Source organism: Amblyraja radiata, chromosome 46 (genome assembly GCF_010909765.2).
Source record: "Amblyraja radiata isolate CabotCenter1 chromosome 46, sAmbRad1.1.pri, whole genome shotgun sequence".
Taxonomy (NCBI): Eukaryota; Metazoa; Chordata; class Chondrichthyes; order Rajiformes; family Rajidae; genus Amblyraja; species Amblyraja radiata.
Window position 1 is genome coordinate 3,602,134 of NC_046001.1, and position 15,720 is coordinate 3,617,853.

General features: G+C 40.2%; 1 protein-coding gene across 5 annotated transcripts in view; it reads left to right on the forward strand.

The window, feature by feature from the left end:
• Window positions 1-14,953, forward strand: part of racgap1 (Rac GTPase activating protein 1) — a 90,536-nt gene extending 75,583 nt beyond the window's left edge. For all 5 annotated transcript variants that reach the window (XM_033015515.1, XM_033015519.1, XM_033015520.1 and 2 more), the window contains 10 exons: window positions 999-1,116; window positions 2,204-2,340; window positions 2,454-2,618; window positions 4,104-4,199; window positions 4,806-5,004; window positions 5,927-6,032; window positions 7,213-7,345; window positions 7,896-8,022; window positions 11,170-11,281; window positions 12,923-14,953. In XM_033015515.1, coding sequence (XP_032871406.1) covers window positions 999-1,116; window positions 2,204-2,340; window positions 2,454-2,618; window positions 4,104-4,199; window positions 4,806-5,004; window positions 5,927-6,032; window positions 7,213-7,345; window positions 7,896-8,022; window positions 11,170-11,281; window positions 12,923-12,998 — 1,269 coding nt within the window. In that variant the 3' untranslated portion in view covers window positions 12,999-14,953. The remainder of the gene's footprint in view (window positions 1-998; window positions 1,117-2,203; window positions 2,341-2,453; window positions 2,619-4,103; window positions 4,200-4,805; window positions 5,005-5,926; window positions 6,033-7,212; window positions 7,346-7,895; window positions 8,023-11,169; window positions 11,282-12,922) is intronic.
• Window positions 14,954-15,720: the final 767 nt, after the last annotated feature.

Below are 15,720 nucleotides of genomic sequence, written 5' to 3' on the forward strand. Positions count from 1 at the left end.
AGATACAGCTGAATTAATTCAGTTATTAATGATGGGTGTGGTCTCTGCCTGCAAGTGCTAACCATAACTGAACCATTTTGCTGGTTCAACTGTGATAATTTAAAGTGGTATACAGGTTTCTACCTTTTATCCAAAAATCTTGAATAGAGCATCACTTCTAAATTTTGTCATTGACCAAATTAAATGTTGCTATAACCGCTTCAGAGTGTTAATTATCTATGATATTAGTTTTGCTGAATAAATGGTGTTCAATTCTCCTGAAACTGGAGTAGTTTCATTTCTGAATGGTCAATGGTTGCTCATTTTTATTTGGATTGGCCATCAGAAATTTATTTGGTCCATGGGTAAAACAGCAGATCACCATTTTATAGCTTGAGCAGGCTATATAAAAAAAGGTTCCAAAATCCAGAAATTGCTGCACTGGAGGTTCTTTAATTTGTCATTGAGAAATTGCTAGTCCGTGCCTAATCCCCCGTTTAAAATAATTTTTGTCTGAACATTGCACTGCTTTGAACTCCAAACAAGCCATCTTGTTTGTGAAAATCTTTCTTTTTACAAAGTGGCAATTATATAACTAACTGTAAAATTACGTTTGCAGTTTGGTTTTAGCCAATTAAACAACTCTGAATGAACACATGTATTCAACCGGCTGCAATAATATCTCTTTTCCCCCTCCCCTGAATATGTCATCTTGGAGCTGCAGTGTCAATAAAGACATTTACATACCTACATACCAGTCAGAACTTAGCTATTTCAGTTTCAAGCTAACAAGCAGTGGATTTGAACCTTGACTGCTCTGACAAGCTTTTTGGTCTGCCACTTGACTGAAACTAAATCTCACTCAAGTTCCTGAGACGCTGTTAGAAGAGGAGCAAATCCCAAAAGTTAACAGGGAAATAATTTCCTGTTATGTGGGTGGGGAGGGAAGGACCAGAATAAAGAAAGATAAAATTTTGTAGGAAAAAATGTTGATATGACGATTGTTTTGATCTTTTCAGGGAAATGACTCCATTGTGGCTAAAACGACTCTGACATTGCCTAATAATGGCGGACCAATTGAAGCAGTTTCCACAATCGAGACTGTGCCGTACTGGACAAGAAGTAGACGGCGAACAGGTAAATCCCACTGACAAAATACTTGTGGTTTTGGAAGGTGGTGTCCTGATAACAATTGGTTGTAATGGGTTTATCTATCAGCAGTGGGGTTTGCCTTGAGATTTAAGTGTTTCATAGGTGTGTTTGTCATGGGTATTCTGAGAACTGGGTATTAGATAAGGTGGGGGATTTCCATAACAGCGTCTTGGTCTTTTCTCCTGTCCCACCATAGCTACTGACCCTGTTCTACCACCCCCAAAACAAACTGCCAGGTTATGGCTCGTGGAGCTTCAGCCAAGTTGCCTCTTCTTTTCAGGGTGACTCTGGCTGGTGCAAACCAGCGACTGAAGCATGAAAGCTTTGTTTCAGCCCAATTCTCCTGACATCTGCATACCCTTTCAATTGGAAGTCATGGTTGGGATTTGGTGATATGTGTGTGCTTTAGACATTCCGAACATTGCTTTGTCCTAATGAAAGCTCTTCACAGGCCAATTGTTAGACTTGGGTGCTTTTGCTATCTCTCACTTGGCTAGTCATGTTTTTAATCAGTTGAACTGTTGGAGAAGCCCATTTAATTAGTTTTAGCAACTGATTTAAAAAAAAAAAAATTAAAGTTGGGGGTAATTTTAAAATGTTGTTCCATAAATCTGTGCAGAAGTATGTCTCTTAATGGAAAGGTTAATGTGTAAGTTTAAAATTCATCCTACTTGGTAGCTTTGTTTAATTTAATGGAGCCAGTTAGAAGATAGCTGTGATTATTGCACTGCTTTGGCATTCCACTTTTGGATGGTGGGGCATTCAGCTCTTTGCTTGACACACTCTTGAATCTACCCATTGAGGTATAGTTGTCATGCTTGAGAAAGGTCAGTGTCTCTCCTGATTCATTAGTTGTTTGCCTGTTCCAGTATGAATTTGTAATTGTTGCTTTGTTTGCTCAGCTGTTATCTATCTCTGGCAGCACTCCCCATGGACCTGCATGGTTGCTGATAAAGTTGCTGTGCTACTGCTTACTGTGATAATGTGGTGGGAACTGTAGAGTAACTGGGACAATGTCGCTTTCCTTTTGAACGCAGATCCTCTGACTTTGTTTCCAATTTCTTTCCTGCAGCAAATCTGAAGGGTCAAGATCTTGATGCCATTTCAGACACTCCCTCGAGCACGCCATCAACCATCCGCAGTTATGATCACTGTTGTACACCTCAGTCTATTGGTGGCTTGAGGACCCACGAGTTTGTCTCCAAGACGGTATTCCTAATTCTATTTTATTCAAGTTAATTTTTTACTGTTAATTGCAATTTTTTTGATCTTATGATCTTAAACTTCATATCCTGTGTCAATGTGCTTCTTTATTTTTGTAGGTGATCAAACCCGAGTCATGTGTCCCTTGTGGCAAAAGGATCAAATTTGGGAAGTTGGCCTTGAAATGTCGAGACTGCAGAGTTGTATCTCACCCAGAGTGCAGAGATCGCTGTCCACTCCCCTGCATCCCAACCATGTCAGGAACGCCCGTAAGAATTGGAGAGGTAAGATTTATAATCTGAACTTCAACTACAATGCTCTATTTGAAATCAAAATGTACAATAAGAAAATAATGTAGAACCAATTTAGTCCTACTTATTCTCAAATGCACAGATGTCAACTATTTACAGTATAAAGTTAAAGGTGTTTTAAGTGGTCCATTGTGATAAAAGATGTCCATAGTTGACCAATTAAGTTTGCGTGTGTATTTACATAGATACATAGAAAATAGGTGCAGGAATAGGCCATTCGGCCCTTCGAGCCTGCACCGCCATTCAATCTGATCATGGCTGATCATCCAACTCAGTATCCCGTACCTGCATTCTCTCCATACCCCCTGATCCCTTTAGCCACAAAGGCCACATCTAACTCCCTCTTAAATATAGCCAATGAACTGGCCTCTACTACCCTCTGTGGCAGAGAGTTCCAGAGATTCACCACTCTCTGTGTGAAAAATGTTTTTCTCATCTCGGTCTTAAAGGATTTCCCCCTTAACCCTAAGCTCTGACCCCTTGTCCTGGACTTCCCCAACATCGGGAACAATCTTCCTGCATCTAGCCTGTCCAACCCCTTAAGAATTTTGTAAGTTTCTATAAGATCCCCCCTCAATCTCCTAAATTCTAGCGAGTATAGGCCGAGTCTATCCAGTCTTTCTTCATATGAAAGTCCTGACATCCCAGGAATCCGTCTGGTGAACCTTCTCTGCACTCCCTCTATGGCAATAATGTCCTTCCTCAGATTTGGAGACCAAAACTGTACGCAATACTCCAGGTGTGGTCTCACCAAGACCCTGTACAACTGCAGTAGAACCTCCCTGCTCCTATACTCAAATTATTTTGCTATGAAAGCTAACATACCATTCGCTTTCTTCACTGCCTGCTGCACCTGCATGCCTACTTTCAATGACTGGTGTACCATGACACCCAGGTCTCGTTGCATCTCCCCTTTTCCTAATCGGCCACCATTTAGATAATAGTCTGCTTTCCTGTTTTTGCCACCAAAGTGGATAACCTCACATTTATCCACATTATACTGCATCTGCCAAACATTTCCCCACTCACCCAGCCTATCCAAGTCACCTTGCAGTCTCCTAGCATCCTCCTCGCAGCTAGCACTGCCCCCCAGCTTAGTGTCATCCGCAAACTTGGAGATGTTGCCTTCAATTCCCTCATCCAGATCATTAATATATATTGTAAATAGCTGGGGTCCCAGCACTGAGCCTTGCGGTACCCCACTAGTCACTGCCTGCCATTGTGAAAAGGACCACAGCCTTCTGAAAGTCCAGATACAACACATCCACTGGTTCTCCCCTATCCACTCTACTAGTTACATCCTCGAAAAATTCTATAAGATTCGTCAGACATGATTTACCTTTCGTAAATCCTATTTACGGTTCCTTTGCCTCAATTGTACAAGTACTCTCAAATGTCCTATATTCTAATGTTCTGGTAGTTATTTTGAAATATTCATTGAATTTGTGTTGCTTCTAGGGAGTGTTGGCTGACTTCACCCCTCAAACCTCTCCCATGATCCCTTCTCTTGTGGTGCATTGTATCAATGAAATTGAACAGAGAGGCTTGACTGAGGTAGGATTAATTTTTTGTAAATATTTCCTTATTTCTCCTAACTGAACTTTCATACACTGGTATTACATTTTCTTAGCACTTGTATGCAATAGATTCAGATTCAGACTTTCAATAGTTTTTCAATCCTGACTAAATCAGGCTTAATGGGGGTGAAACATTGATAGGCTCTTGCCACTCTGATTTATAGTGCATGGACAATTTTTTTTTTGAGTGGTATTACACTTCTGATCCACGGAGCCTTTTAAATTATTAAAAAAATTAAAATAAAACACATTTTCATTTGGGCCTTGTGCATAATTAGATTATGCTGGAAGTACAAGCTCATGGACGTTTGTTGTAATGGACTACCGTCTTAAGGGACATGTAGCTTGAATGATCAACAATTGGTAACTTTCAAAACTATACCACCTGTATCATCAATGGGGTTTATGGGATACCAAGGCTCCTGGTTCCATTTTTGATCCCATTGGCATTCTGTTAAACATTTAGTACTAATTGAGCCATTTGTCATAGCAACGCATCCTTTGAAAACCACGTTGAAGATTTTCAAGTCAATTTTAAGTTTGGGTTTCAATGTACAGTACATGTAATTCTTGTCTCCTTTAGACTGGTCTATACAGAATCTCTGGATGTGACCGTACCGTGAAAGAACTGAAGGAGAAGTATTTGAAAGGAAAGAATTTGCCTCTGCTCAGTAAAGTGGATGACATCCATGCCATCTGTGGGCTTCTGAAGGACTTCCTAAGGAATTTGAAGGAACCTCTTGTCACTTTCAAACTGTATACGACATTTGTGAAGGCAGCAGGTTTGTAGGTCTTTAGTTATCATGCCGATCATTGAGAAATGAACAGCATCAGTAAATTCAAAGAAATGGAACTTCTCTTTCAACCAAGTTCCTAGTTTTGACATTGAATGAATGCTGCCAGATCTCGCTTAGTCAACTAATATGACTGCAATTAATCTTGACCTCTTTTCGGTTAGCATAGGGATGGCCAACCAGGCAAATTCTTGATGTTGCTGGGAAGCATCTGTATGTGTTGATATTCTGACTGCTGTGGTGCCTCCTGTGGTTGGGTAGCTTGCTTGCATTTTAGAAACTGCCTTTTGCCAAACTACCCAAAGTCTAGCTCCTGCTTCTGATCAAACCCCAGAGAGGAGTTGGCATGACTGAGTGATGACTGGTTGGCATATTGTGGAAACTTTATGCAAATTAAAGTAACGCTGGTATTCAAGTTTATTTATAAAAAAAAAAAAAAGACAGATTAGGCTGCTATTTAGTTGATTTAAAGGCATGCTTTCATCCTATTTTGTGATTTTTAACATTGGGTACAAAAGACATAGAGTATCAATTCCTAAGTGGAAAGCAGTCGTGTTTCTTTAGTCTCTTCTGATTTTCCCTTGCTGTCTAAGCATTTACATTAAAGATCTTCAAATCTGCTTTTAAAGCAAGTTTGCACGTTATATTTGGGGAGCCACATGTTTATCTGGCCTATCTAAAATCGATCCTTTAATCCTAGATGGTGATGTGTTGCATCAATAGTTCTGTTCTTTTGAAAAGGTGATGGGATGAAACTATGCAATATAGACTGAAACTGCATATGTTCTGTCTTGGGAGATGCATATGTAATTCACTTCTCCAGTAAGAGTTCAGCATTTCTGACTAATCTGTGCCCATGGGCATCGATGTTGTATTAATTATTTCACCGATGTTGTGCCTCGTTCTGCAGAAATCCCCGATGATGATAACAGCATTGCAGCAATGTACCAGACAATCAGTGAGCTGCCACAGCCCAATAGAGATACTATGGCATTTCTGGTCAATCACCTGCAGAGGTATGTTCAGCCTTACTATCTGTTCAGAACGTTGACTCCCTTTTCCCCGGAACTTTGCAGTATCTGTCTTGGCCTCGTGAGCAAAACATTTGTAGCCCAGAATACGGATTGGATGTGTCCAAATTCTCATTTTTGGCCATGAATATTTTTCCTCGCCTTTTCTCTATTCCGCTCTTGCTGTCGCTTAGTCTTTGCAGGGAGTGAATGCAGCACTGAGAATTTGGTGAAATACAGTGATGTATTTGCCTTGCACCATGACATTTTTCACCATCCCCTCTGGTTGTGAGGCGGTGTAGTTTGTAAGTGTTCTGATTTCTTGCCGTCACAGGTTGAGATTTAAAGTAGCAAATCTCATGCCTGGGTTAGAGCTTTTCAGCTACAGGGAGAGGTTGGATAGACTCGGAATGTTTTCTCTGAAACATCAGGGGTTGAGGGGAGACTTGATAGAAATATATATAAAATTATGCAAGGCATAGATTGGATAGACAGTTAAACGTTTTTCCCAGGGTCGAAATTTCTAACACTTGGGGGCATAGCTATAAGGTGAGAGGGAAAGTTGAATGGAGATGTGTGGGTCAAGCTTTTTTTAGAACACATTGCCAGGGTTGGTGGTGGAGGCAGATTCAATGGTGGTGTTTAAGAGACTTTTAGATAGACACATGGAAGTGCAAGGAATAGAGGAGATATGGATCATGTACAAACAGATGAAATCAGTTTAGCATGGCATCCGTTCAGCACAGACATTGTGGGCTGCAGGGTCTGTTGTGCGGTATTGTTCTGTTATAATTCTCGACCCTCTGGTTACTTTTTCTCCAAGCAGTTAGATTTGGATATTTTATGCAATCTATATTGAATCTTTTCTATATATTCAGATTTCTTGAATAATGTTTTTTAGATACAGTTGTGCAGATTTGGACAGCTTCACTGCTTGAAATAATTAGTTTGAAACATTTATAATTTTTTGGTCAGAAATGTTATCTGCATGTTTCAGAGCCTTTGATCCTGAGTTCTATTGAGTCATTTTAATTGAAGTTATTTTTAAGTCAGCTGAAAATGTATCTTAGTTAGTTGTATGTATCTCTTAACTGGCTAAGTGCCTCCAAACCTGTGTAGTGCTGTAAAGTAGCCAATTTTTGTTCCCTTTTGATATGAAAATCCAAACTCCATTTTCTTTCTCTAGAGTAGCCAACAGTCCGCACTGCAAGATGGATATAACCAACTTGGCCAGGGTCTTTGGTCCTACAATTGTGGGTTTTTCCATACCTGATCCATCTCCCATGGCGATGCTGCAGGAAACCAAGCAACAACCAAAGGTACGTATTGTGCTTTTTCAACACCAGTTCAGGAAGAGTGATATAAAATGCTTGTTTGTGCTTTTGAATATATTTTTGAACAAAACGTCCAGTAGACAGAATCTGAAATTCTCTGCACTGTTAACTTTCCAACATCTTGCCTTCACTAATTCAGAGTGCACTCTAGGCACAAGGGTGATGACATTCTGAATCGTCTTGTTGGAAATTCATCTAATGTTGCCACTTTGTGCATAGTGCCGCATGCAATATTCTTGGGCATGGTGCTGCTATAGGCTAATGGAATTACTCGAGCAAAATCTTTTGACCAGAATTTAATTTAGCAATTTTATTGGTGCGATCATTAATCAAAGCCAAAAGGTTTGACAAAATGATCGCAAGCAGGCACTGTGGGTGCATCTCTTTTAGAACTTGGCTGATCAAAAGCATCTTTTTAATAAAAATTCAATGCTGGAGGCAGCCTCTGGTGGTGGGGCGGGGGGGGAAGAGAGACGGACAACATTTCTAGTCTGGACCCTTAAAGATTTTTTTTTGTTTTGTTTTTTTTTGTTAGGTGGTTGAACGTTTGCTGTCTTTGCCAGTGGAATACTGGAGCCAGTTTACAATGGTGGAGCAGGAGAACATGCATCCAAATCATATAATTGAAAACTCCAATGCTTACAGCACTCCTGAAGTAAAAGGTACCACTTAATGTTTATTCTGATAGAATGGATTTCTGCATTGTTTTAGTGTGCATTTGAGTATATCTTTTAATGGTTGAAATAATTTGTGGGATGCTTTAATGATCTTGTGGCACTATTCAAAGATCAAGTATTTTGAGAATGTAACTAGTAGAGTGGATAGGGGAGAACCAGTGTTGGTTCTGGACTTTCAGAAGGCTTTCGACAAGGTCCCACATAAGAGATTAGTATACAAACTTAAAGCACACGGTATTGGGGGTTCAGTATTGATGTGGATAGAGAACTGGCTGGCAAACAGGAAGCAAAGAGTAGGAGTAAACGGGTCCTTTTCACAATGGCAGGCAGTGACTAGTGGGGTGCCGCAAGGCTCAGTGCTAGGACCCCAGCTATTTACAATTTATATTAATGAGCTGGATGAGGGAATTGAAGGCAACATCTCCAAGTTTGCGGATGACACTAAGCTGGGGGGCAGTGTTAGCTGTGAGGAGGATGCTAGGAGACTGCAAGGTGACTTGGATAGGCTGGGTGAGTGGGGAAATGTTTGGCAGATGCAGTATAATGTGGATAAATGTGAGGTTATCCACTTTGGTGGCAAAAACAGGAAAGCAGACTATTATCTAAATGGTGGCCGATTAGGAAAAGGGGAGATGCAGCGAGACCTGGGTGTCATGGTACACCAGTCATTGAAAGTAGGCATGCAGGTGCAGCAGGCAGTGAAGAAAGCGAATGGTATGTTAGCTTTCATAGCAAAAGGATTTGAGTATAGGAGCAGGGAGGTTCTACTGCAGTTGTACAGGATCTTGGTGAGACCACACCTGGAGTATTGCGTACAGTTTTGGTCTCCAAATCTGAGTAAGGACATTATAGCCATAGAGGGAGTGCAGAGAAGGTTCACCAGACTGATTCCTGGGATGTCAGGACTTTCATATGAAGAAAGACTGGATAGACTTGGCTTATACTCGCTAGAATTTAGGAGATTGAGAGGGGATCTTATAGAAACGTACAAAATTCTTATGGGGTTGGACAGGCTAGATGCAGGAAGATTGTTCCCGATGTTGGGGAAGTCCAGGACAAGGGGTCACAGCTTAAGGATAAGGGGGAAATCCTTCAGGACCGAGATGAGAAGAAACTTTTTCACATAGAGTGGTGAATCTCTGGAACTCTCTGCCACAGAGGGTAGTTGAGGCCAGTTCATTGGCTATATTTAAGAGGGAGTTAGATGTGGCCCTTGTGGCTAAAGGGATCAGGGGGTATGGAGAGAAGGCAGGTACGGGATACTGAGTTGAATGATCAGCCATGATCATATTGAATGGCGGTGCAGGCTCGAAGGGCCGAATGGCCTACTCCTGCACCTATTTTCTATGTATCTATGCAAGTATCAATCTTGTACCATGATCAACCGTCTTGTTTGTGGAATTTTGTATCCAAAATATCAGTGCTGTTCACCAATGTGAGGATGGGGGGGGTCTTCAAGTGTGATGTCTGACACTCTTGTCTTGACATGTTGCTATCTTAATCTGAGTTCCATAGCGATAGACAACTGGTTGTGTTCGAAGTCGATCTTTAAGCAGTTTTATTATTTTCTGCCAATTTAAGTAATCGTTAGTTGGTAAATTGATTTCTGTATTTGAGAGGAAATGTTCACATCGTTTATCTCCTAAAGATGAGAAGAGATGCACTAGTTTTTGTCTGTAATGTGAATGGCCTTAGTCTATTGCATGTTATTTATCCAATTTATTATGAGGCTGTCATTTAACAGCAGTTCTGGTGGTACCCACATGACAACTATGGCATTACTTCACTCTGTTTGAACTAAATTGGATTGGGCAGAGAGACTGCCTGAATGGACAGTCACAGCAGACATTTGACTGAGTGCAAAAACAATTAAGTTGCATTGAAGCAAGATGGAGCACTTGCTGGTCTGTTGAATCAGCTGTGGTGAAACCAGAATATTGCACAATGCTAGTCGGCTCACTTTAGGAAATTTATGAAAGTGGGAGGGAGCAGAAGAGATTTCCTGGAATCGTTCCACCGATGAGGGATTTCAACTGTACGGTTAGACTGGAGAGGCTCGTGTAGTTCCTGGGACAAGCAAGGTTGAGAGGAGATTTGATTGAAGTGAACAACCAAGCAAGCTCATCTCCAAACTCGTGGAACTTGGAGTTGGTGCTCCCCTGTGCAAGTGGATCCCCCGACTTCCTGATCAACAGACCACAATCAGCGAGAATAGGTGACAAATCATCTTCTATGACAATTCTCGATACTGATGCCCTGCAAGGGTGCGTTCTCAGCCCCCTACAATGCTTTCATGACTGCGGTCAAATAAGTTTGCAGACGACACTGTGCTGGGCCGGATAACAAATAATGATGCGTCAATGCAGAAAAGAGGTTGATGACCTTTTAATCTGGTGCCAAGACTTCAATCTCTCTGTCAGCAAGACAAAGGAGACAGAGATTGACTTTTTGGAATTGTAGCAGTACACATACCCTGGTATACATTGATGGTGCTGAAGTAGATGTTTAAAAGCTTCGAGTTACTTGGAATAAATATCACCAGTAATTTGTCCTGGACCAGCCACATTGAAGCTATGGCCAAGAAAGCACACTAACACCTCTACTTAGAATACTACAGAAGTTCAGCATGTCCCCAACAACCCGCACCATTTTCTACAAATGTGCCGCAGAAAGCATTTTTTCCCGGATGCATCCCAGTCTGGTTTGGTAATATCTGCCAAGTGGGTGGATTAATAAGATCATTTCAAATGCACATTGACTCATCTTAATTTGCTGCCAAAAGTATCCAACAGTAAAATTGTATGTTTGCCTCTTCCTTTATTTCACACTTGATCTCAAATTTGCTTGCCTCTGGAATTGCTCCAGTAATGCATGGGATATTTCTGAGTGTGCAGACACTGCAGATTTTCCAGACGAAGTCTCTGCCAATGTACGGAGGATTCACCTGATGGAGCTGATCAATGGTATAGTGGTTGTCTGTGAGCAGATCTTGCTTTTAATGCAGACACGTGATATTAGATTTCCACAGAGAGTAATAAAAGTAACTAACCTAAATCCATTCAAATTTCAGCCTATAGCTTTTACTTTGGGGCCTGATCTTTGCATCTTCTAATTCATATTTTTCTTCCTTAGTGAGCATGCTTGGACCACTAACCACTCCTGAACACCAAATGATTGGCAAGACTCCCTCATCCAGTTCTTTATCAGCACGAGTCAAATCTAGTCTGACCAAGACCACTCCCAAGTAAGTCTCCACTCCTGTATTTTGGAGTCCATGGAGAAATGGTAATTGGGAAGTGGTATTTTCTTGTCATATATGTCCACTTTGGGGCACTTCTTGGGCAAGGAATGGTTGACTTGCACTCAAATGGCTCTGAAGGGTTGCACACAAGTGATTTGAGATTATCTTTATAGCGCTCTCCTTTGAATGTCTTATGTATTTGCACATAAGCTCTATCCTCTCCCTTGACCTATCTTTTCCACTGCACATCTGAATTTTGTGGCATTGTTGACTTGCATTTTTGGTTATGTTCTGTTGTAACAGCTGGAATTGGCAATATTGTAAGACCAATGCAGTCACGGTGGCACAAGGACGGTCACGGTGGCGCAGCGGTAGAGCTGCTGCCTTACAGCGATTGCAGCGCCGGAGACCCGGGTTTGATCCCAACTACGGGTGCTGTCTGTACGGAGTTTGTACGTTCTCCCCGTGACCTGCGTGGGTTTTCTTCGAGATCTTCAGTTTCCTCCCACACTCCAAAGACGTACAGGTTTGTAGGTTAATTGGCTTGGTGAATATTTTTTTAAATTGTCCCTAGTGGGTGTAGGATCGTGGTGATGTGCGGGGATCACTGTCCTGTTTTCGCACTGCTAAAGTAAACTAAAGGCCACTTCTCCCTTCTAAAGGATTTTATTTTTTGTCTGCACAATTCCATTTCAGGCTTGGAATATGGTATTTTCTGATTTAAAAAAGTGTTGGTTGGTCAATTGGTTCAAATACTGAATAATATATCAAATCTCATTACAGTTGATCTGCTATCTCCTATACACCAGCTAATTTTCTTTGCAGCACCCTAAATAAGGTGTTAGATTGTTGGTTAACCTGCTCACTGGCATGCAGGTAGATAGTTGACCCCTGTTGGGTTATTTTTTGTGTGTTTCTTGATCACTTTTTTAAGTGAATCTTTGTCCCCTCAATCCATCCAATGAATTTGAGCACTGTCCAAGCAATTTATTTGCCCAAAGCTAGAGATAAGTAAAGGATCCTTGATCTCTCTCCTAATAATTTTAACACCGCATTCAAAACGCAATCCATGTTCTGAATAGCTATTTAAAACGTGTACGCAGCCCCCAGGATATGAAAGGATTCTGTTCCTGAGAAATGTCCATAAGCCTGTTTCTCTGCAAGTTGGGAATGTCAGTTTTATATAAAACTATCATATTGCTCTGCATAGATGTGCCATCCTTCTTTAATATCATTAAATAAGCACCCGAACACATAATAAATGGAGTATATAGTATCCAATCATTAATGAATACATGAACATTTTCTTGGCTAGCTTGGGAAGTGCTTTAAAAGTGTATGGTAGAATTCACAAGAAGTTGGATATCTGCAAATCATTTCCTTTAACCCCGGGAGCCCTGTATATCATTGGGGCCTGACCTGACGTTCTGAGCATGCCTCAATTGTTTCTTCCTAGCAGAAGTGACCAATGATTCTGTACATGTACGCAGTGTTGCAACAGTCCAGCTCTTCTTAGAGGGTTAAAACCCTGATCTATAAAGGTCTGCATTTAGATTTCAAGGCTGTAAATGTTATTGGGGAAAACCCATAACCAGTTGCTAGAAAAGGTCCTTGTCCATATTAATGCTCTTCCATTTCTTGCAGGTTTGGAAGCAAAAGCAAATCATCAATCAACTTCAATCGAACTGGAACCTTTTTTGCATCTCCAATGTTGAAATAATTCTAAATTAACCAAAATCGCTCAGTCACGTTCTTAGGAACATCACATTAACCAATTGTGTTAACTGCAGTATTTTATAATCTGCTGCATAATACAGCTATTCTAATACATTAGTTTATACTTTCCATATGATGATAATGTATAGTCGGAAATCCTTTAAATGTTGTTGATGTCGTTAGCATTGGTACTTTGTTTTAAAATGCTGAGACTTTAAATAGACATGAAACTATTGCAAACCGATGCTATGAGAAAATTAACATTAAACGGTCAGAGTAAAAGCTTATTTCTCAGTCCACGGTTGTGGGAGCTGTTAAATGCACAACTAGATATTTGCAGGTAAATCAAAAGATTTCTAAAATATTTGCTTGTGGAGTTAATAAATAGAACTTATTTTAGAAAGTGCTGCCTGTAGCTCAGAGTGCATACAAAATATTATCGTAAGTGCTTGCACTTTCTTTTTTTAGCAGCTCAGAAGGTTAGACATTTTGAGGGTAATTATGTGCAATTGCACTGTTAGCAGGTCTTTGACTTGGGCTATGTCTTTCCTCTCTGTACCTTTAGTGGGAGTGTACCACAAGGCAAACTGCCAGCGAATTGAGTTTGCCACCTGCAGGCTTTCAATCTATTGCAGACAAGCACTGACTTCTGGCAGTTTTTATCCAGTTACAAAACAATCCTTGTTTTTAAGCCTATTTGTTGTGCTACATCGATATCGGTAGCTGTAAAGCCAATTGAATCATCAGTGGCTATGGGTGCATTAGGTGCTAACAATCTGGATGTAACAATATATATATTTTTGAACTATCAAAGGAGAGAAATGTCTCATAAATGCACTTTTACACCACTCTCAGCAGAATACTGGATCCAAAAGTCTTCACATTTAAGATTACCATACCATTTAACAGTAGTTGCCTTGTAAAACCTTTGATTTCTAATTGTATTATGCTATGTTTGATGTAGCAAATTTAAATCCGATTCATCCAAATACTTTCTAATCCATTATTAACCAGAGGGTTTTGGTGAAACATTTGGTTTTTATCCATTGTACATTGTCTGCGCTACAATGACTATGTGAACATTCTAACATCGTCTCTATTGAAGTGCAGCATTTGTGCACTGAATTATGTCTATCTTTATGATTTAAAATATACATCGATATACTTAAGTAATATGCAGCAATATGCATCTGCAATATATTGTGTGGAATTCTTGAACACATTTGCCAATAATAGAATACTCTAACCAAAAGTAAAAGCACATTGGCTCGTGTTATATATATATATGTCAAGATTCTAAACTAGATTATGGTGTAATATTAATGTAGATTTTATACAACATGTAAACATCTCATCTGTGTTGCTTGTTTTAAATGGCTCTTATGGTTATTTGAGATTAATTATAAAATGGCCTGCACCAAAGATTTCTTGTCCATTTCAAATTTGCCCTAGCAGTGCAGTAGTATCCTTTGTTAATAACTCCATTTTCTTGAGCTGTGCTAAAGCATGTCCTTTGCAAACTCCGAGTCATCCTGTTAAATACCTATGTACTTGGCATGCTGCAAATGTTTTTGTTTGCATTTTCATTTTGCTTGCAACAGAAGCCATGGGATTCTGTGAAAGTGAAAAGGCTTTTGTCTTTGAAGTGCTCATAACCCATTGAGGATGTGAGAGATTGTTGCAGCTTTATTGATGAATACGTCAAATTGAACGCCATCTTAAATAGTAAAATGCTTTGTAGGTCATTTTCACTGTAGTCCTGTGTAATGTATTCCCTGATGTTTCAAACACTTTGGTTAAATAACTGCAGTGATGAACTCTTGCATTTGCTTTTAGTTGTTCCATTTATTGTGGGATCACTTCATCCTGACTGGGATATGTCTGCTCATGTAAATGAACTAAATTCTGCCTGAAGTTGCTCTGCTTCAATAAATTGGAACACTGACCAGTGCATTTTCACAATGGTATAATGTGTTATTTTGAAGTTAAATTTTTTTTTTAAACATTCTAGTGTATAGAGTTTGAATGCTTGCTGGGAATTGTCAATATCCCAATGTTGAGTTGTGTCCAAATCCACTCTGCTGAGCATGGGGTCTGTCCTGCTCTAGAATCTGCATGTTCTGCCAAACTTCCAAATGCTGTTTTCTCCCCTTCCACCCACATTCCTCCCTCCAGCTTGACATTTCACTCTTCTTATCTGATATTCTTTTGTCTCTTTTTCGCCTCTAGTCACTTATTCCACACAACTCGGTCTGCAGAGAGGGTCTTGACCTGAAACATCACCTGTCCGTTCCCTTCCCAGATGCTGCCTGAACCACTTCCAGCATTTTGTTTTTGTTCTGGATTCCAGCTCCTGGTGCCACTGTATCCCCTTAAATATATACATTTCCCATATGGCTTAATCAAAATTGCACAAACAATTCTCTTTAAAATCAATCCCAGTTTTTGTCTGCAATCTTATTTTAGTAGTGTTTCTTTAAATGATTCGTGCATCTCCATCCGAACATGTTAACTGCTCTGTTTCACTTAGACAGTGCCAAAAGGAGAAGTAACTTATTCCTCTACCCTTGGGGAGAGGTATTGTAATGGAACATCAATACTTCGAAGCAAAATACACCTTGAACAATACTTGGCTATCCTTTTGTTTTGATGGGTGGAGGATCTGTGAGACCATAAAGTAGTTAATGCTTTAAAAGTAGTAGATGACAGCATTTGAGGGCAGTCAC